The sequence below is a fragment of the Miniopterus schreibersii genome (genome assembly GCF_964146895.1).
Source record: "Miniopterus schreibersii genome assembly, chromosome: 7".
Lineage (NCBI taxonomy): Eukaryota > Metazoa > Chordata > Mammalia > Chiroptera > Miniopteridae > Miniopterus > Miniopterus schreibersii.
In genome coordinates, this window is record NC_138108.1 from 80,154,486 (window position 1) to 80,175,474 (window position 20,989).

At 44.9% G+C, this 20,989-nt stretch overlaps 1 protein-coding gene across 3 annotated transcripts in view; it reads right to left on the minus strand.

The window, feature by feature from the left end:
* Positions 1–20,989, minus strand: part of CNTNAP5 (contactin associated protein family member 5) — a gene marked incomplete at its 5' end in the record, with an annotated part of 726,412 nt that overhangs the window by 332,590 nt on the left and 372,833 nt on the right. For all 3 annotated transcript variants that reach the window (XM_081142435.1, XM_081142434.1, XM_081142436.1), the window contains one exon: positions 10,766–11,030. In XM_081142435.1, coding sequence (XP_080998561.1) covers positions 10,766–11,030 — 265 coding nt within the window. The remainder of the gene's footprint in view (positions 1–10,765; positions 11,031–20,989) is intronic.

Consider the following 20,989-nt stretch of genomic DNA (forward strand, 5'->3'; position numbering starts at 1 on the left):
CAACTAATTTTTAAACATTTCGTAACCCCCAAGAGAAATGCTGTAACATGCAGCTATCCTTCCTCCACCTCCAGCCTTAGTTAATCAATAATCTACTTTGTCTCCATGGATCTGCCTATTTTGGACATTTCACTTAGTTTCCTTTTGTGACTGGCTTCCTTTGCTTTGCATAACATTTTCAAAGCCCATCCATGTTGTAGAGCGCGAGAACACTCTTACGGCTGAGTGATGTCCCAGTGCATGGATATACCAGGTTCCACTGTGCACCGACCGGTCGATGGACACCAGCTGTTTCCCCTTTGGAGGCACTATGAACAATGCTGCGATGAGCCTTTATGTACACACCTCTGCGTGGCCCTACCTTTCCAGCTCTCTTAAGGGTGCACCTGGGAGAGGAATTGCGGAGTCAGATGTTTACTCCATCCTTAATCTTTCAAGGGACTGCCAGGGGTCTCCAAAGTGGTTGCCCCAGTTTACAGTCTCATAAGGCAACTTTCTTTTGGCAATGCTGCCTTCAAACTCTGTTCCTGTCCTTTTGTGGACCTTCCAGATTCTAATAAAAATTTAGGCATTATTCAAATTTGTTTCTCAGAATGCCTGCTTGGGACTGATGTTGGAATCCTAGCTAATTATTATTTTGATTTCATTTTGCTAGATAAATAATACTATTGAACATTTGTCCTTTTAATTCTTTTTGTGATGAGGTCTTTACAACAATTTACATTTCTCATTTGATGAAACTGAGACTCAGAGTGGTTAAGTAATATTCTAAAGCCCTAAACTCTCTTCTGGGAGTAAGGTTCTCCCTGAGAGCGGAGTTTCTTAACACTGGCGCTGGATGCTTTGGGCCGGATGACTATTTGTGGGTGGTGGGGCATCCCAAGAGGCATAGATTGTTTAGCGGAATCCTTGACTCACTATGTGCTAATAATGGGTCCCGGTCCCCAGCACCAAAAATGCCACCAGACATTACCAAAAGTTCCCTGGTGGGTGGGCAATGGGAGGCTGGGATGGGTAGGAGTGGAGAACTCCCCTTGGTTTGGGACCAGTGGATTAAAAGAATAAATCTGGGGTTACAGAGCGTTGGCACTTGTTCTCTTTCTCGCTCTTCTTCTCTCTTTTTCAGTCACATTCCTAACAGGTTTTTTCATTTTAACCTTCATCTTAGTTCAGTGTCTCTCTTTATGGCTGGAAGACAAAACCTGGAGAAGTGAGTGGCTGTCCCAGGACGTCTCAGCATCAGTTGTCACAGGACACGTGGGCACGCAAAGCTGCGGCCTAGGCCGGACTCTCCGTCCAACCCTGGACATAACCTGAGACACCTTTCTTTGACGCCTTTATTCACCTGTTGCCTCTGACTCAAGGCCCTGCCACTTATAATTGCTAGCAATTTAGACAAATTTCTTAACCTCTCTATACCTGCTTTCTCATCTGTAAAATAGAGACAGGAATGCCTAGCTTCACTTGAAAGTTTCTAGGTTTTATCTTCCACAGAAAACCCAGCGCAGCTGTTTTTCCCCATATCCTGTCATGACTACCTTTATTTCATAGTTCAAAGGTAGTTTCAATTTTTGAGAGAGCCGAGTGGAGGTTATATAAATAATTGAATAAGGCAGTCTTAAAATGTCAATTATATCATAAAAGAACATATCAGTTATTAGTACCATTATGCTATAATATAGATCCTGAGTCCTGTTTCTCTTGGAAACCATTTGTCCATCAATTAATATATATATATATATATATATATATATATATATATATATATACCCTTTCCTACATACATGAGATTGAATTCACACCATTTCTTGAATTCCCTCTCCAACTTTTATTCTACCCTTTATTGGTGTAGCTGTGAATTATTGTGATGGGCTCCTCTTTCCAGCCTCTGACCTCTTTCTGCTTCAGGGACCTTGTTAGATTGAACTATCTAAAGAGCAGCTATTGTCGACTTCACAGCCAATATCCCTCCAGTGGGTCATGGAGCCTGGGGAAGGAAACTCACACTGCTTATCGTGACAATCTAGCCTTCTGTAATCAAGTCTCCGCCTGTACTCTCAATCTTATTTCCCGATATTCCTACACAAATTCTCTACTTGGTGAGGCTTCTGTATTCAATATTCTCCAGTTCAATGCACTTAACTAATTGCTGCTTCCACTCCCAGCCTCTCTCCCCTTTATGTGGCCCTCCCAGTTCTTCCACTGTCTGAACTCCTCTCCCCGTCCTCCAATGCCCAGGCTTGGTCCTAATGCTTCCTTTCTTAAACTATAGAAACAGGAGTATATATTTCTGGACTTCGTCATGGTCACCTAGCACAGTAAAGGGCATGTAGAAAGTGCTGAAATGTGGAATGAATAACTTAACAAACCTAAAATGAATGAAGCGGATTTTCCTTGACCAGCCCAGATTCCTCCTTCAAAATTCTTGTAATATCTGTTGTTTGATATATACACTTAGTTCCTATTATTTACTGCCCTGGACTATTAATTAACAGTTCATCCCTGTAAGTCTTATCTCCCCAGTACCATTGCAGGTTCCTGGGGTCATAGTCTGAGGCACGTTTTGTGTCCCGCCAGAGCATCCACAGGACACGTTCTGCCTCTCCACATGCTCACTGATTGATCAGAGCATCACCCCAGCGGAATTCCAGGGCCAGGTGTCAGCAGCAGAGCCCTCTCTGGGGTATGGACCATAAATCACAGGTAAACCTTTCCTAGTTGTAAAAGCCGGGCTCACACCTCAAGGTTACCTGGACCCTCAAAACCTATGCTCAGCATATGAAAGCAAAACAGCTGAGGTTACTGTCCACTAGGGTGAGGCAGGAAATGAGACAGGTCTGTGTTGGTAGTGATGGTGATGTGAACACTCAGCTCAAACATCTACATGACAGAAACGTTGCTCAACCCCAGAGACAGGTAGTTCTCTATAACCTTCAGGACATAGCCCAAATTCGGTGTCCTTGACCAAAATTCTGCTCCGTCTTTTGCCTGCTCGCCTTTCTCTCTGTGAGCCAGGCATCCTTAGCCATCTGTGGAGTCTTACCCTTCCAGAACTCCTCCTATTTCTCTCCTCTAATTGGGGAGCACCTGTCTGTTCTCTGGTTGGCCAAATTACACTCATTTTTGAAAACCAGGATGTTTTTCTCACCCCTGAGAAGACTTCCCTTTCTCACCCATCTTGGTGCCTCCCCTCTGAGCTCCCCCAGTATCCTGAGCACAGCCCTATTGCATTACCACGGCCCCCTGTCTCCCTCCAAGCAGTCTGTGTGAGCTCCTGGGGGGCAACACCTCCATCCCCAGGTTTGAGTATAGCGCCAGCACTGAGGAGAACTTCCATGGCCTCCTGAATCAAATGGAGGCAGATGAACCATAGGAAAGAATTCCTAAAGTAGAAACTGTGAAAGTCCAAAGGAGGCAATAGCAGATTTGACTACTGGATTATTCTGATTTAATAATAAAAACCTAGATACCTCTGTTGTTCTTTTCAGTGAGTGAAGAACAAAGAGTAAGTTAAATAAAATGATTTTTGGTCATGACTCAGACCTGAAAAAGCTAAAGATGCCCAGGGTACCACTACTTTGGTAAACCTGCCCCGTCCTTGCTTGATATCTTGGAGCCCAGGCAATGGCATTTCTCAGCTTCCCATAACGTGGTATGCCTCGTATATTGGGTCTTCTGAAAGTCAGACTCTGCTGGGCTGGACAGTTTGTGGTGACAGTCACAGCCTCATGGCTACCTAGTTTTTAGTCTCACTAATGGGATTTTCTCATCAACATCGTCTTAGCTAAAGCACAGAGACATGGGTGAGAACATAACTGAGGCAGAGATGAAGTTCAGGAAGTCATCGTTGTTTACTTGATGTGCAGGTGCTGACTAGACACAAAAGGCTTATATGAAAAGGGCAATATTTGGGGAGCAGCTCTGTTAACTGCAGGGTTTTAGACTAAAACCATCTAGCCACTAGTATTAATCAGTGTGAGCACTTCTGTCCTTCACCACGCAGCCGTCCCAGCCCTCCCCAGCTCCGCGAACTCCGCTGGCCTGCCTCTAATGAATACCTCCCTGGGATAGAGCACATTCCTGGGTTTGACACATTCTGCATCATATATTTGTTGGAATAGGAATGTTTGTTAAAAATCACCATTAATTCTTTTTTCACCGTTAAAATGTTCTTTTAGAAATGTTTTGGAGGTCAATTCTACTAGTTAATTCCTTCATGTGGTAAACAGCTATTGAAGGCCTGCTATAAGTGAGGATCTACATGAGGCCCTGGGCAGAGTGGTCAGCAAGGCAGGCAGTGTCCCTTTTCCCACAGATCTGTACAACCTAGTGGTGAGAGGAGATGGATAGACATGCGATTAATATTCATTGTTATGGGCCAAATTGTGCTCCCTCTAAACTCATATGCTGACGTATTAATACCTAGGCAGAGAATGTGCCTGTATTTGGAGACAGGACCTTTAAGAGGTAATTAAGGTTAAATGAGGTCATATGAGTGGGCCCATATCCAATATGCTCAGTGTCCTTACAAGAAGGGGACATTAGGAACCAAGGGAAGATGGTAAGCTAAGAGAGAGGCCCTCAAAAGAAATCAACCCTACTGACACCTTGATCTTGGAATTCTATGCTCAAAAACTGAGAAAACAGATCTCTAAGTCACCTAATCTGTAGTATTTTGTCATGCCGGTCTTAGCAAACTAATACATAACTATATACACATACTTCGTTTCAATGCTACAAAGAAAAATATTTAGAAGACTGGACAACAGGGTATTTCACCTGCTATGGGAAGGCTTCTTGAGAGAATACCAATTGAGATAAATTCTAAATGATAAGTGGGATAGTGTTGACAATAGCTGTAGAATGACTTATTTAATTGAAACACAATAATCATCACATAAATATCCTTTATGGCTGCTGATCAAGCAATGTTGTTAGAATTTCCTTACCTCTCCAGCTAGAGAAAGAGCGAGTTGGACATAGCAGTCTACTAAGCATGGGGAATCAACAATGGATTCGAATGGACTGCTTAATTGTCATCTTCGGAGAGCCTGCTCTCTAACGCTCACCACTCAGGGAACTACAGTGATACTGAGAGATTATAATGCGGTTGAAGACACATGATGGGTAGGATTGCTCATTCCTCCTAGAATTAAATGGGCTGAGCTGAGATGGCCTCTTCAATAAGCCATTTGCTTCAACTGAAAAAATTTCCATGGCACCTGGTGGGTTTCTGGATCTTTGCCAGTCGTGTTCCCTTTTGCCCAGGAATTCTGTTCAGTGCCCGGCGATTGGCTCTCGCCGTGGTATAATCAGCTGCCTGGTGGGAGGTCTCCGTGTGGAGACCGCCTCTTCCATCTCCTGGGCGTACTAAGTTGTTCCAAGACTCATTCCTAAGTGCTGAAAACTCCGCCCTGGGACTGACGCCCCAGTGATAGCAGAGCAGCATGTCTGAGGCTGGGGAGCTCTGAATGGAATTCTCTCTAATAAAAACCAAAAGTGGTTTCTCTGCTGTTTGGTCTTATTGTGCTTGTTTCATGCCCTGCAGTGACATAGACACATAAAAACCCTCATCTGTGAGGAAGCTTGTACCATGTTTAAGGACCCTTATCATGTCTCTGTCTTGTTTTCTCTCCACACAAAATAGCTCTAGTACTTCTGCTAATATAGCTTGAGTGCCTTACATATTCTGATAACCCCTTACCAACACACACACACACACACACACACACACACACACACGAGGGGGAGAGAGAGAGGCAATTTTAGTGTGATTTAAAGAAGGTTACACAAAAAAGTCAGATCTGAATCTTTGCCACCTAACTCTGTATGGGTCACAATTTAGGAAGTGGAAAAATATGGCCTTTGGCAAGGGGCTTGGCCATGAATACCCTAATCTAGATCACTTACATGGTTTTCAAAAGAAGACTCTAGGGTTAATGATTTCCTTGAAGATAACAAACAGGGTGACCCAAGATTTCTCTTTAAGAACTTATGTGGACGTCTAAGGGAGCTTCAGCCATTCCAGACCCACTCCTTTTGTGATGAGGTCGAACAGAACAGAACTTGGATTCTGTGTCTGTGCCGAGCACAGCTCCTCAGCCGCTCTGCACCCTGCCTCCGCCAGCCGCTGGAGTGCAAGCTCCTGGCCCAGACTTGCCCTCAGTGGGGAGTTTGCATTATGAGAAGTGCTGCAGTAGAAAAAGCAGACTTCAAGTTTAAAGTACTGAAACCTCTTTCATCCTAGTCTCATTCCCTAGCATTTTCCCATCAGAAAAATAAAAATAACTTTAAATGTAGATCACTTGCAAAATAATTATAGTAGTGCCAGCTTTTTCTTTAGCTCACAGTGTTTTACACAAAATTAAAAACACTTTGTCCTGATTCTCTAAAGAAACCAAGCAGGTGGTCTCCTTTACCTTTAGAGAATTTCTCTTTTTTTAGTAATTCAGGTTGGTTTGGAAAATACCAGACTCCATTCTAAGCATCTTTTAAAGAGTCTTTAAAACAGCAGCCATTTCCTTTATTAAGAAATAGAACGTGGTCCCTGTTGTTCAATGAACAGGTGTGGACTTGAGAGGTAGAGCCCCAAGGCACACAGTACCTGGGGAGACGCACTGGAGGACTGAGATTAGAAATGCATGCAGTCCGGAGACCAGGTGTTGGCTCATTAGCTGAAGGTTTGCCTGTTCTGAGGCCTGAGGGGATGCCAAGGCTCGCCATGCTCGGAGTCCTTGCAGGCTTTCTCCCTGCTCCTGTGGGGCCCCACCTTCCACGCGGGGTCAGGGCACAGGGGCCACAGAGTGGGAAAGGCTGTGCCACAGCGGCCAAAGCTTTGGAAGCAGGTAGACTCTCCCTAGTTCCTCACGTCACTTAGTTCCCTTAGTGCTTACGTGACACTCTTACCATGGAATCAACACTGAGCCTTTAAAAAGGTCTTTAGAAAGTATGTCCCATGCACTAAATAAATGGTGTGTGTGTGTGTGTGTGCAAAGTGTGTGCTGATAAGCAGATATGTACGACTTGCTTCACAGCAGTGCACAGCAGCCTGAGCTGAAGGCGACCGCAGCCTCTCAGACCACGAGCTCTCCACCGGGGCCGGCCCCGATTCACGCAGGAATCCGACAATGAGGGGATCACCAAGTAACAGAGCTGTTTTGGGAAAACTCAGTTTTTCACCAAAAATAGCCTATTTTCATTAATAGCCTATTGAACATTTGTCTGTAAATCTCTCATCTAAAGCCGGATTGCTCTGCATTTGAATTATTTAAGCAACTGGCAACATGAAAACATGAACGTGGGCCGCAGCAAGATGCGTCGTTAAGACCGTGAAGGTGGGAATCCAAAGGAGGGGCCTGAGGTTGAACACCGTCTTGGCCATTTTAGCTTAATTCTGATTCGCAGTTTGCTGCTGTGCATGTTGGCAAGCCACTAGTTGGTTCTACTCCCACGTCACCCTGGTGACATGGTGTCCTTGCCTTGTCCTCATGTGCACATGTATAAGGCTCTGAAGAAAGGAGGTGACAAAAATAAAAAACAAAGAAAAATACAACCGCGCTGTTGTTCTTCGCTTTTTGGAACATCCTCTCCCAGAACAGCTACATTCAGTTCCCTTCTATTGTGAGGATGCATTTAGCGTGCATTCCTCTCCTTGGTCTCCAGTGCAGAAAGCCCAAAATACCCGCAAAGCCGAGCACAGGGCACAGAGCTCCGGGGCAGGAGTGCACGAGCCAGACATCACCTTCTCGTTTTCACCTAGGTGTCAGGAACACCCGAGCTATTTTGAAAAACAGTCTTGAAATAGCTCGATTCCCTGTCCAATTAATACAGTGAATACAGTGTGGCGCTATTTTCTGTTTTCAGTGATGTACCATGTGTCAAGGTAGCCCCATTGCCTCTAAAAAAGTATTTGGACAATGGTCTTTACTTTCCAGTTTTCATGAGCCAAGATTATCTTAGGAGCCTGGGAAATAAGTGTTCTCAACACCGTAAGGGAGAGGAAAGCTGGTTTCCTTAGGTTGTTTTTCTCTGTCTTTTATCCCCCATGTAGAAAAATTCCAGCAGACACAAAACCTTAATCCATTTCAAAGAAAAATTAAAGAAGTTCACCTTTTCCAAAACGGGAAAAAGACACAAGCAGGAGACTCCTGAGACAAACTTCAGGAACTCGGTCAGAGCACTGTAAAAGCTCCTCTCACTGGTTTTTTGAGAGGCTCTGCAGCGCTGATGATTCCCCTCCTGCGGCATGTCGCTGGCAGCCCTGCCCAGCCACCCTCACCCACCAACAAGGTTAATGGCTGGCACGTGCTTGGTACACAGGCCATGCCTGGACGCTTCAGAGCCAAGCGCCTCAGAGCCGGCACTATATTAAAACTGCATTTTTGACCTGAGGCCAACAAGTCTCTGTACTCAAACACCTCACCGATTAGACAGAAATTGCCAGCTTACATTTTTCTTCCTCAAATAAGGAGAATTGAGGTTTAACGTTTATCTCTGCACGTGAAAAATAGTATGTTTCTAACTTATTAACTCACCTCCATTACAGGAAATCTTAAAAATTTTATAAAAGTCCTGTGACTGCATGAATTCACCTGGCTTTTATGACTCTGGGGGTGAGGCCCTTTCTAGCTGTAGGTCTTGAGTCAGTATGGAAAGAAAGGAAAAATGCTAACTAGCTTCCTAACAGGTGCTAGGGAGTCTAGACACACTATGCAACTCAGTTGCTATCACAGTCCTATGATGTAAGAATTGGCTTTATCTTATATTCCAGGTGGGCTCTCAGAGGGCCCATGGCTTCTGCTGTCCGCGCCCTGCATGATTCTCTCGGCTCTGGGAAGGACTAGACTTACTGACTTGTTCTTAATGAACAGAGGCCACTCCCAGGGCTGGTTACAGGACGACCTTGGCTTTGTCTCCCCTGCCGCTTCTCTCTGCCTGGGGACCTCCCTCTGGGGGAGGGGCTGTGATCACCAGGCCGCCTTCTGCAGGGGCCACCGGGATGAGCATGCCAGCGGATCTTCTGAGGCCTGCCAGCAGCTCCTGAGCGAGCTTGGAAGCAGACCCACCCCCAGCTGAACCTTGAGACAACTGCAGCCCCTGCCAGCAACTTGATTTCAGCCAGTCTCACACCTCAAGGTTCCCTGGAGGCTTGAATCCTAGACACTGAGGCACCACAGATATTCACAACCACTAAACTTTGCTGTAATTTGTCCTGCAGCTTAGATCACTAACACACTCTCACCTGTGTATAAGACAACGTTAAGAAGCTTATCCAGGGCCTAAGAGTAGTGAGAAGAGGTGCCTTTTGAACCTACTTGTCTGATGCCCAGACCCAGGCATTTCTATTCCCAGGGGGCTGAGGGGCCTTTTTGTACACTTATTGGCCCTTGAGGTTGTCCCATACTCTGACCTAACCTCAAATATTAAGTAATGTCCTTTACAATTTAACTTAAATTTCTCTAATTAATTTGGATAACAAAACTCAAAGTACAGTGTGGAAAGGAAAACATTTAAACAATTAAAATGCCATGTGGTGTAATCCGGGATGGATGCTGGCCCAGGGTACACAGAGGAGGGGGTCTGACTCACACTGTGTACCCAGGAGGCTGATGGAAGGAATGTTGGCCCAGCAGCAAGTCTAAGCCCTGCTCAGAGCCTGGCAGGTGGTCTGACCTCAGTGAGCACACGTCAGCTAAGTCAGCACACTGCTGCTGGGGGGACAGAGGCATCAGCGAGATGACACATGGGGGGTCACTGTTCTGTTGAAGAAACAGCAGAGTCAGAGTCACGTAAAATGGGACTTGTCTTAGATCTGCTCCATATTGCTGTACATTAGAGTCATACTGTGTTGCTATGAAAGTGAGTGCTCTTAAGCCTCAACTACTTGAGGACAATTTTAAAAGCCTTGTCATTGCCAGATGCCATATGTAGCAGAACTTACTTAATAACTTAAAAATGTATGTTTAGAATATTTTTAAAACTCACAAATTTTGCCCGGCCAGGTGTGGCTCAGCATTTGAGCATCGACCTAGGATCCAGGTGATCGGGGGACCATTCCCGGTCAGGGCACATGCCCAGCCTGCGGACTTGATCCCTAGTCGGGGGCATGCAGGAGGCAGCCGATCAATGACTCTCTCATCATTGATATTTCTATTTCTCCCTCTCCCTCCCTTTCCTCTCTCTGAAATCAATAAAGACATATTTAAAAAAAATAAAATAAAAAAATAAAACAAATTTTGCTTGAACTGGAATTTGGTGGCTGTAAGTGTCGACAGCAGTGTGGCTCACAAGGGAGCTACGGACTGTGAAGTCGGACAAAGTCAGGATGAAACTGGCACCCTCGCTCCTTGCGGAGTGAGCTTGGAAGATGTCTAGCCCCCGAGACCCGTCCTTTCCTCACCTATAAAATGGGAGGACTACCTTCCCTGGACGAGCATGGTGGAGATTCCACAGGACAAGGGCCATGTCTGTGGAGGGAGACGGAGCAAAGTGCTCTGCAAATGGTCTCCAATATGCTCAATGGTATTAAACTGAAAAAAATTTAGGAAATCTTATTTCTGCTTCTCAGATGAGAGTGCTGAGGATCAGGACGCCGAGGGACTCGCCAAAGCCGCGTAGCTAGAGCTGCTGCCCCTTCCGCGGAGAGTTAATTGTGAACACTGGGTCATCCCCATCCCTGGGAGCCGGATTCGGCATAAACAGACCGCAAAGCATTTGTTGATCTGGGTGAGTCAGAAAGCGAGCGCGAGGTTGCGAGCAGATGTACCTGTGAGGATTTCAGCCGCCCTTTCGGCCGTTCTCTGGATCAGCAGCCTCAGGGCCCCGCCCTCCAGGCTCAGCTGCAGGGTCCCGGAGCCCTCAGACAGCTCTGTGGCCAGCAGCAGACCGTCCGCGTTCCACGTTCGAAACTGGAAGCCCACCGAGAGCCCATCGATTCTGGGGGTGCCGGGCAGCAGCAGGTAGCTGCTGCTGGAGTTGACAAATGTGATGGGAACAATTTGTGGTTCGGAGCAGGAAAAAGTGACATTGCCCTGGAAAACAATAAAAGTCAAACATGTAAAAGCCATTTTTTATTCTGCAGCCTGGCAGCTGATATAAACAACCACCTGGAGCTGACCTTAATTTCAGGATCATCCCACATTCAGCTGCAAGATTTTAAAGGAGAAAGTGCGTCAGCTTTGCTCATAGACACCCACCAGGTGGTTTTCGGCTCCTGTGCCAGGGATCACCACGCTGCCTGCAGAGGCCCTCGGAGACCTGGAGCAGTCGGGGTGGGGGTGGCGGGGCATCGATATTTTTTAAAGAACCAGATGTAAACATAGTTACATCCATTCACGGAATAAATCTGTGTTGTAAATCATCGATGAGCCAAGCACAGGGATGCCTTTTAAAGAGACACACGAGGAACCTCTGTTACAGTGTGGAATGTGCTGAAGGAGGGAGGCAGCGGCTCCCAGGGGAGTGGTGGAGGAAATAACTGCAGGAGCGATGCTTCCCGGGCGGACTGGGGCAGGAGGGCGGAGGGTGCCCAGCTAACCTCTTCGGCCTGCAGGAGGGTGTGACGCTCTGGAGAAACTAGCAAGATGGCATTCCTGGGGCCTGATTACAGGGAAGCTGACGTTTCTGATCACTGAGCGGGGCAGGGAGGGCCCGGGACCATGAGGTGGTGTGCTCGCTGATGTTATCACTCCGACTTACAAGCAGCAGGGGATTTTGGCCAGCTTTTTTTTTTTTTTTTTAAATGTATCTTTATTGATTTCAGAGAGAGGAAAGGAGAGGGAGAGAGAGATAGAAACATCAATGATGAGAGAGTCATTGATCGAGCCCGCAACCCAGGCATGTGCCCTGACCAGGAATCGAACCCAGATCTCCTGGATCCCAGGTCGACGCTCAACCACTGAGCCACGCCCGGCCGGGCGGGCCAGCTTTTTAATGCATTACTATGTTCTCAGAAACCCTGGGAGTGGAGGGTGGGGTGTTAAGTGGGCCCCACCTAGAACAGAAGGAGAGGAAGAGCACCATGCTCCGCACAGCGAGGACAGGGCCACGCTTACCTGGGGTGCGAGGGGGTTACGGGGGGTAAGGGCGGTGTCTGTGCCCACCCGAGCCACGCGGCCGAGTCAGTTCACCCGCATGAGGGGAAGGCAGGGGGGCCTTGCGAATTGTGAATAGGTGTTACATTATGAAAACCATTTGGAACTGTTATCTCAAACCCCGTAGCCGACCGCAGGCTGTTTCCCATCCTGTCATTCATCAGTTTTAGACACCAAACAAATCTCTATCACAATGCAGCAAACTCATTCAGGTGAGCGTGACACAATGTTCTCATCTAAACAGTCATGGTCACATCAAGTTCCACGTAAATCTCTCCACGGCCTGACGGTTGCCTTTTCCTGATGTTCACCACACAGCCAGGGCCACTTATGCAAAAAAAGAGTCAGGAATTACGAAAGGAGAGCATCTGGCTGGACGGGCGGCCTGAATTCAACTCCCCGCTAAGGTGCCTGGTAGCAGAGTGGGCTACATAGTGCAGCTCTGCGCTAGAGCAGGTTAACTCCTCAGCCCCAAACACGTCATAGTCTGCAAAACCTGCCTAGGTCCCAAGCTTGTGTATGATTGTCTTGTATTTGCGAAAACACTCAGCCGTCTCCAAACAAACTTCCACCAAGAGCAGCCTCCTGTGGTTCACTCATCAAGGGAGGCCATGAGCACACTCTTGCATTAATCATTTGCACTCATCACCTAGATGTTTTCTTCCCTGGAGGTTAGATCCCAGAAGGTAATTAATGTGTCAAAGGGTAAAGCTCCTGCTATTTATCAAAAAAACGCCCAGCATTTATACTGTCCAGCAGGAGGCTGGGCACCTCCTTGCAGACCCCAGGTGCTCTGCATAGTTACACCCTACTTGTCACTTGTTTAAAGAATGAGCAAAAGGGGCTGAGAGAAGGCAAGTTCCTTGGTTTCCCCTGATTTCGGTTTGACGTAACCCGAGGGCCAGGTGCCGCATCCCAGGGAGACTCACTCGGGACCCCACATCCTATTGATGTAAAATCCAGTGTTTAGCTCAACCCTAGCTATTGTCCCAGTGGCCTCTGGATCGGCAGCCATGGAAGGGGGGCCTCAGGACATTTGGGGTCCAGAGGAGTTGAGATTTCCCCTATTTGATCCGCTCACTCCCACCTGACAGGCGGCCTTGGAGCTCCCTTTCTGACTCCCGCCACTCCACTGAGCGTCTACTGGGCCCCAAGCACTTGTGAAACAGGCCTGGGGACACAAACATTCTTGAGGGACACTCAAGTGTCCCTGGCTAGATTCTGGCGTCAAGGGCTCCAAATACATGTCTCAGGGAGTCTCACAGGTGAAGGGGAGGCTGTGCAGTGCCCCGCGCTCTGCTGCCCGGGGAGCAGGAAACTTGAAAAGGCATCGGGGTGTGTGCTGCCTTTAGATGGTGTCCTGGGCCCACTGCAGGCCACCTCCCCCACGCCTTTCCCCACGCCCCCTTTATATTGCACCTGTTGTCCCCGCCCTCATGCCCAAGATGTCCCGAGCTCTGTTTCTAGAGTGCGCCCCTGCCGTGTCCCCCCAGTGCTGAGCCCAGGGCAAGCGGGAGGAGAGGGGGTGGGTGGGACATGCCTTCCATGCCCCGTCTGGCCCAGCTCTCCCGGGACGTGAGTGATCCCAGCTCAGCTCTCCTGGGGTCACTTCTGCAGGCTTAGCCTCCTCTTTTGCAACCTGAGGCTGTTGAACTGGATTCTAAGGCTCTAGGGTTCGCACCGGTTGCCTCTTTCTTTGGGTACCTGACGCTGAACACTCTTATCCTTACCACCTTTGTTCACTTTGGGCAGGAAGAGGCATCTCTGAATCATTTCTGTTGCTCTCAGGAGAATTGTAACCAAGTATTTACATTTAAAAAGCCCTCACTTTACAATATTTCGAGGCATAAGGAAGGAAACCCAGGCCTTTCCCCTACCCATTCTTTCTAGCTTCAGGGAACAGAGCGAGAGTTTCTATAAATAAAGATGTAAAAGTAGGAAGCAGAGAAGATGATACTATTGCATAGTTTTAAAAACAAAGCTGAATTTGTAAAAATAGGGTCTAACAACCAACCCATTGCCTATGCATTCTCCTCTCCCCTTTTCAGAAAAAGGGTCCTAAAATACTTTACAACGCGGATGCTAGGTCAACGCTAACATGGCCAGGAGCTGCAGGGGCTACGGCTCTCTTGGAGATGAAGCAGTGAGAGAAATGATGGGCAACCCGCTGAGCTGGGAGCTGGCCCAAGGGCTGTGCCAGGGAAATGCGAAGAAAGCAGTGAGAGAGACTCAGGTTCTGAGTGGCGCCCTCCTTCCAAACGCATCCTTGACAGGCTTCCACCAAATCCAAAGTCAAATGCTGACTGACATTCAATACCCCCCCCCCAAAAAAAGCCTCCTCCACGATGGAGGGGCTCAAAAAGGAGATATCACAGTTAGATGGGCAAGGAGCACCTAACAGAGAGAACTCGAATCTATTAAGTCTTTGCATGTGACCCCAGAGCCAATCAGATTAACTGTCAGAAGCAGCTTCTCTGTGGTACCCAGGGGCCCGCTTCAGAAGATGCTGCTCTGCCTGAGGACACAGGACACAATATGGGAACTGCCTTCATGGTCTGGATGTGAGTGCAAGAGAGATGGGACAGGCTGAATTGTGTTAAACAGTGTTTTTCAAACATTCCTAAACATGGAGCCCATTACCACTTGTTCATGGGCCACGGGGTTGCTAGCCAGGCCTCAGCGTGGAAGAAAATACCATGGTTGACTCAACTAGAACAGGGACCTGCAGAAGTGAGGAGAAAGGCACTCACAGATGGCTGTACTGTGTTCTCTGACTGAACGCATGTGCTTGCTTATTTCAGTTGAGGTCATGAATGTACATGAAAAACTTTAGCCCTTAGCAGCAAAAGCTAACTGTGACAGAATTTCTCACCTAGGTGTTGCCTTATCTCTCTGCTAGGGGTCCACTCCCTTTTAAGATTTCTACTTACTTGCTGATCTCGTGTTGGCTGCACAGGCCATAGGCTATGGCTAATGGGCCCTTCGATGAAGACATGCTTATAGATGTTTCACTTGTGGGCACTTTTTTCAATCAAACTTTGGGCAGTGATGATAGCTACCATCTTTCTCTAGTTATCTCGATTTGGCAAGTGCATTCCTTTGGATTCGTTTCACTACCCAAACCCACCTACTGCCTGTTATAGTAAAGCCACTTAGTTATTTTGTGGAAGACACCAGAAAGCTATTCTTAGCTCTGCTTTAAATCGATAACTTGAAAATAGAGAAGCTGTAGACAAAAGGCATGTGAGGAGAATGCAAGGTCAGAGGTCCCAGGATGTGCAGGGGACCTGACATGATTAGGATGCTGCAGCCTCAGACATGGGCCTGGCTCCCCAGGAGCTGCATCAGTCCCGGGGCTCTGGCAGCCACAACCTCACTACAATCATATAAAGTGTTTGTTGCACTTGCTGGTCATTGTTCCCCTGTATGCCCATCAGGACAAAAACCCTCCTCATGCCTCTGATGTGTGTGTGGGAGGGTTTGGCATCAGATGGAAGGGTACCTAGACCAGAAATCCATCGGACAGGTCTGGGACCCAGGGGCTTTAGCACCCAGGCATAGGAGTCTCACTGCCAGATATGCCCCATAGAAAAAGAGGTAAAAGGGGAGAGGTTTAAAGAGTGGGCCACTCTGTGGAAAAAGGACTTGAGGTCATAGGTAGTGAGGAAAGAGTGACGAATTAAAATGAATTCACTGTAGTAAGATGCTAAATTACAAAAATCAAATAGGTTGAGGCTGAGGAGACAATTCTAGTCTTATTTTAACTAGCCTGGGAGGTCAAGGGTTGGACATTTTCAGTCCTGATTTAATGCCTAAATATATGTGAAATCTCCAGATAACACCCTAATTACCTCCTGAAGGACTAAACAAAGAATGTTTACTGTCCACCTGTCATGAATTATCAAGACGACCTGACATCCATTATCCAGACCGCAGGTCCTCTGGAGGATCACCATCACAGACCAACCCGGAGGCTGAGCGTGCTGGCCTGACTCCACTCAAGAAAACAGTTATTATTCTAAGAACCCTCATCGTTTCTTTCCTCTTTGGAACACTCGGGGTATTGCCTGATAGTGTTTTCAGTTTGCAAACCCTAAGACCCTTGAATAAATCTTTATCATTGATTTGTAGCAAAGTATTCAGACTCTTTTTGAGTTTGTTTAACTCTAAGAATAGTTTGGGAATAGGCTTTGACCCAGGGTAGAATTAGTTTGAATGAAGTCTGGGGTTCAAGGCAGCAGCGAGAGCAAGGGACTGCATAGGTGGGACGGGTAAGTGAAGGATGGGTGTCTACCTAGAAGGCTACACAGCCAAGTCTGGTGCATCCCTTCCTTTGGTCCTGAGTGGAGGTGACATGTCCAATACGGCAGAACAAAAAACAAATTTTGAGGCCTGGAGGGAATGCATAGGACCCAGCTTGAAGTTCTGCTTGCCTTGACTGGTATTAGAGTTTTCTAAATATGATATTTCCAAGGGTAATATCACTGTGCTAAGCTGTTATTTACAAAGTATTTTCATCGAGGGTGTTTGTTTTGTTTTTAATCATCTTCCAGACATGACAACACCCTGGTGAACAGGGAAAAAAAGAAAGTTAGCAGTGCAGAGCTGGGTTTCAATTATGAGGCACCAAACAAAGACAATCAAGCATCTCTGAGATGGGGAAAATGATCTTGATTCAATCTAATTTGCGGGGAAAGATTTCAAAGCCATTCTTGATTTTCCAAATGAGTACAACCATTTCTAATTTGATTTGTCTGAAAACAACCAGGACTGACTAGCATGCTGTCAGCATATGGAAGGGGAAGGGTGCCCTGTGAGCTAAAGCTATCTTCCCAATTCACAAGCTCTGGAAAAGCAGGAGCAATTTAAAGCTCTTTTTTTTTTTTATGTTTTATGTGTGGAGATAGACTCTTGCATTCTTGAGTTGATTTACTTAGCAGATATGGATTAAGTAGTTCATAGGGGCCGGGCTTGGTCCTGCTGGGAAGGACGCAGCCCAGGAGACAGGCAGGCTCAGCCCTCGTCCCCCTGGAGCTTGTGCTGCGTCGGGATGGGGACATGGGCCATCATCACAGCCGTAGTTACGTGCATCAGAGCCGTCTGTGTTGCTGGAGCAGGTGCAACAGGAGTGCATGAGAGCCTTTCTGATCTGCAGTTGGGGCGATAAGTAGAAAGGAGTGGGGTTGGGGATAGGTTTGGATTAAAGTGTGAGAAGACAAAAAAAGGCATTTTTTTAATTTAAAGTAGAATAGGTGCTTGGCATTAATCTACACAATGCGGCATTTTGTTTCTGCCAAAGGAGACCTCAAGGATAGAGATAATTTTTCTTGGCTTTTCATTTGAGGGACACGCAGGAGAGAAGCATCTTTAAATTGGAGGAAACACCCAACTGACGGCCAAAGAGCGAGGTAGGTTGGCGGGTGGTTCCCCACGTGGCTCTCTCCTCTGGCCTCCCATGAGGGGGCTGCTTACACCCATCAGTAAGCAGAGGTCCCATGAGAGCCACATACTGCCCTTGGCCTCAGAGACCCTCCCCTGCCCTTGCCTGTCCCTGGCCTATAGCTCCCAGGTCCCCCGCTCCTGCCTGTGTGCCCCCAGTTTCTGACCTTGTTTTGCGCTTACTCCCTTTGCCTCAGAGATGACCGCTGCCACCTGAGTTCCTGGAGTTTGCAAAGAGCAGTGCCTTTTACCCAGAAGCAAAATCCAGAGGATATCCTTGGGGGTGGGAAGTGGAAAGTCATGAAAAGCAGACCCATGACTGAACCTATAAGCTCTTAGTTAGTTTCAAGGCACAGAGTAAAGCTCTAACTCTATTCTAAACACTCTTTGCTTGCACTAAATATTGTGCAAAGCTATTTAAAAATATGAATCAAGAAGTTTAAAAAATATTAATAGTCCTTTTTGGTACTTTACTTTCACTTCTAGAAATCTATTTTCAGGAAATAATTTGACATTGGACTAAGACTTATACAATAAGCAGCATTATTTATAATAATACAAACCTGGGTCTAAAATTAAAGGAATAGGTAAATTATGGTATATCCACATGACATACTCTTTTCTTGTCACTAATAGCAATGTTTATGGTAAACATAAAATTGTTCATAACATAGTACCAAATAAAGGAAACATAATACAAATGTGCACATATAAATCAGATAAAGTAGACCTGTAGAAGTAGGTAGGCATAGAACAGACTAATGTGCAAAATACTAGCTCTCTCTGGGTGGTGGAATATGTTGATTTTGATTCACATAATTAATTTTTTTTCTATTTCTTATTTATCTACAAGGAAGAAGGTTAGAGAAATAGTTTTCCAAGTTTTTTATTTGTAACTTTCATGACACAATATCCTCAGTTCAGGATTAACAAAAAATAAATAAATAAAATAAAAGAACCTATATTTCTAGAAGTTACAAAATATATTTATAAATTTGCCAATCTAAAGAAAGCTAGCTCCTTACTTTTAGTTTTTTATTAGAAATTAAAGTTTCTAACGGTTAAGAATTCTAATTAAGCCCTGCCAGGCGTGGCTCAGCGGTTGAGTGTCAACCTAGGATCCAGGCGATCTGGGTTCGATTCCCAGTCGGGGCACATGCCTGGGTTGTGGGCTCGATCAATGACTCTCTCATCATTGGTATTTCTCTCTCTCTCTCTCCCTCTCTTTTCCTCTCTCTGAGATCAATAAAGATATATTTTAAAAATAAAAATAAAAAATTCTAATTAAGATGAAAGGAAATTAATGCATGTTTTTGGGTAAAAGAAGGTATAAATTATGGAGATGCATTTTTTGAGGGAATTACAATGAAAGTTGTAGGAGGTTTATGAAATGGAATCTTGAGAAAGAAAATTCCATGTGTGATAAGATGAATGAAATTGGAATGAACTTAATTAAGTGAATTTAAATACCAAAAGTAAGGTCAGGAAAAATTAGTTTGGTTTTCTTTCTCTATTAAAAAGGCAGTTTCCCACTGCTGACTGGTTTATTCCTAATAAGATTATATAATGTTTTCTGCCTGGAAAGCCAAGATTCTGTGTTTTACCAAAATAATTGTCTGAGCTTTTTGTTGTGTTAATCAGGTCCTTGACCACTTAGGAAAACTGAATCCCCTCTATAGTAAGAACTAAAGTTTTCTAACAATTATGTAATCTTTTGTATTTGTCTTTAAATCTTTTATTGTCACTTTAGTTAAGTGGATAATTAAGTATTGTTTCATAATGATCTGTGATCTTGTTAGTCAAATGTCAAAACCTTTTCATGTGTTTGACAAACTTCTCAAAATTCAAGGTTTAAATAGAGTCTTTCCTTGACCTGGAATACCTCACAAAATTTAGTTTTTGGTACATTAAGTTGCATGGGGAGCATTGTAAAATAAATGATGAAAAACCTCTAAGGTGTATTATATGGGTAAAGAATTGTTTGAAATTTCTAAAATTCTGATATGTCCTGATACAATATTTTCAGTTGGAATTATAGCTATCTCAAAATGTTGTGTGTTATAAAGAAAAGCAAATTTATTTTTCAATTGCATTGTTTTTAGAACTTTAACCATGTCATTTTAAGGTGTGTGTTTTTTCTTTTATTTTTTTGTCATTTATAGACAGTTCTTGTTTCACTTTACTGTTTTTACAAATATGTTTCATCTTTAGAAAGCCATTGAGAGAATTCTGACTTACTCTAAAATACAGGTTTCTGATGAACTTTCAGATCATACCTTTAAACGGGACGATTTGCCACACTCTAAGAAAAACTGGATTCATAAAACTAGTAACAAAAGATGAGGATAAACAATAATTAATTACATGAGACTGAATTAATGAAGATGATTATAATTTTATGACTTTCTGTTTAAAATATTGTTGAATTTTTTTTTAATACTTTATTTTCCTGATATAGGGAAACTTGTTTGTCTTAAATTACACATGACCTAGAGCAGTTGGATAAATTATACCTTTGTAAGCAGAATTAAAACATTTATCGTTTTCTCCCTACTTCATCCCTCCAGAATTTAAAAACTCAGTGAGTATTATTTTCATAGCAATCTGGTCATTTGCATAAGTTTAATAATAATCTAGTCACTTTGCAACATGACACAACTGGAGACTGGTGATATTAGCAAGGCTTTTGCTCAGCTGTCATGTTTGAGAGACCTTCATGGACTCAGATGTGATCAGACAGCCTGGAGAAACAGGACTGATGGTGAGAGCCAGTGAAACCCTTGGAAAACCAGAGCAGCCTTACCAGGTGAAAAAAGAAGGACAATTTCTGGCAGGTGCACAAACATCAGAATATTTGGGGGAACTTGAGAGGAGGAAAGTGAACCCAAATCTGAAGGTCCTGCAGGCATAGTCTGAGGGACTTTGTATTTGTTTTGGACTCTTGGACTCAAAAGTCTGTTTCAAGTTCAACCTGAAGATTTCTTATGAAAAATTCCAGCAAAGCAGGTTTAAAAGAGCCTATATGATCGATTGCTGTTTTGTATTTATGCAAAAAAAGGGCAAATTTATTGAAACTACACTTACTTGCAAATAAATCAGTTTAATTGGGCTATCTGTGGTTAGAAACATGAGGGTGATTTTAGAGAGAAAATGTGTGTTTCAGTAAAAACTATTACACACACTCTTATGGATATTAAATTCTAGTCTAGTCTTATTAACTTATTTGAGGTTTTTGTTATTTAGCTTTAACCTGGACTGGATGCTGTATTCTTCGAGTTTTCTCAAATACTTGGTTGCAAATTTCTGATCCAACATTTTCAATTTTCTCCCATCCTCTGACTTAGTCACTGAGAATAAAACGGCCCTTTTTCCTGAAGCCTGCAAACTGCACCCAGTTGACTTCATATGAACCTCAGAGAAACGGAAATGCTCATGTTTAGATGCTTCACGTCTTTTGG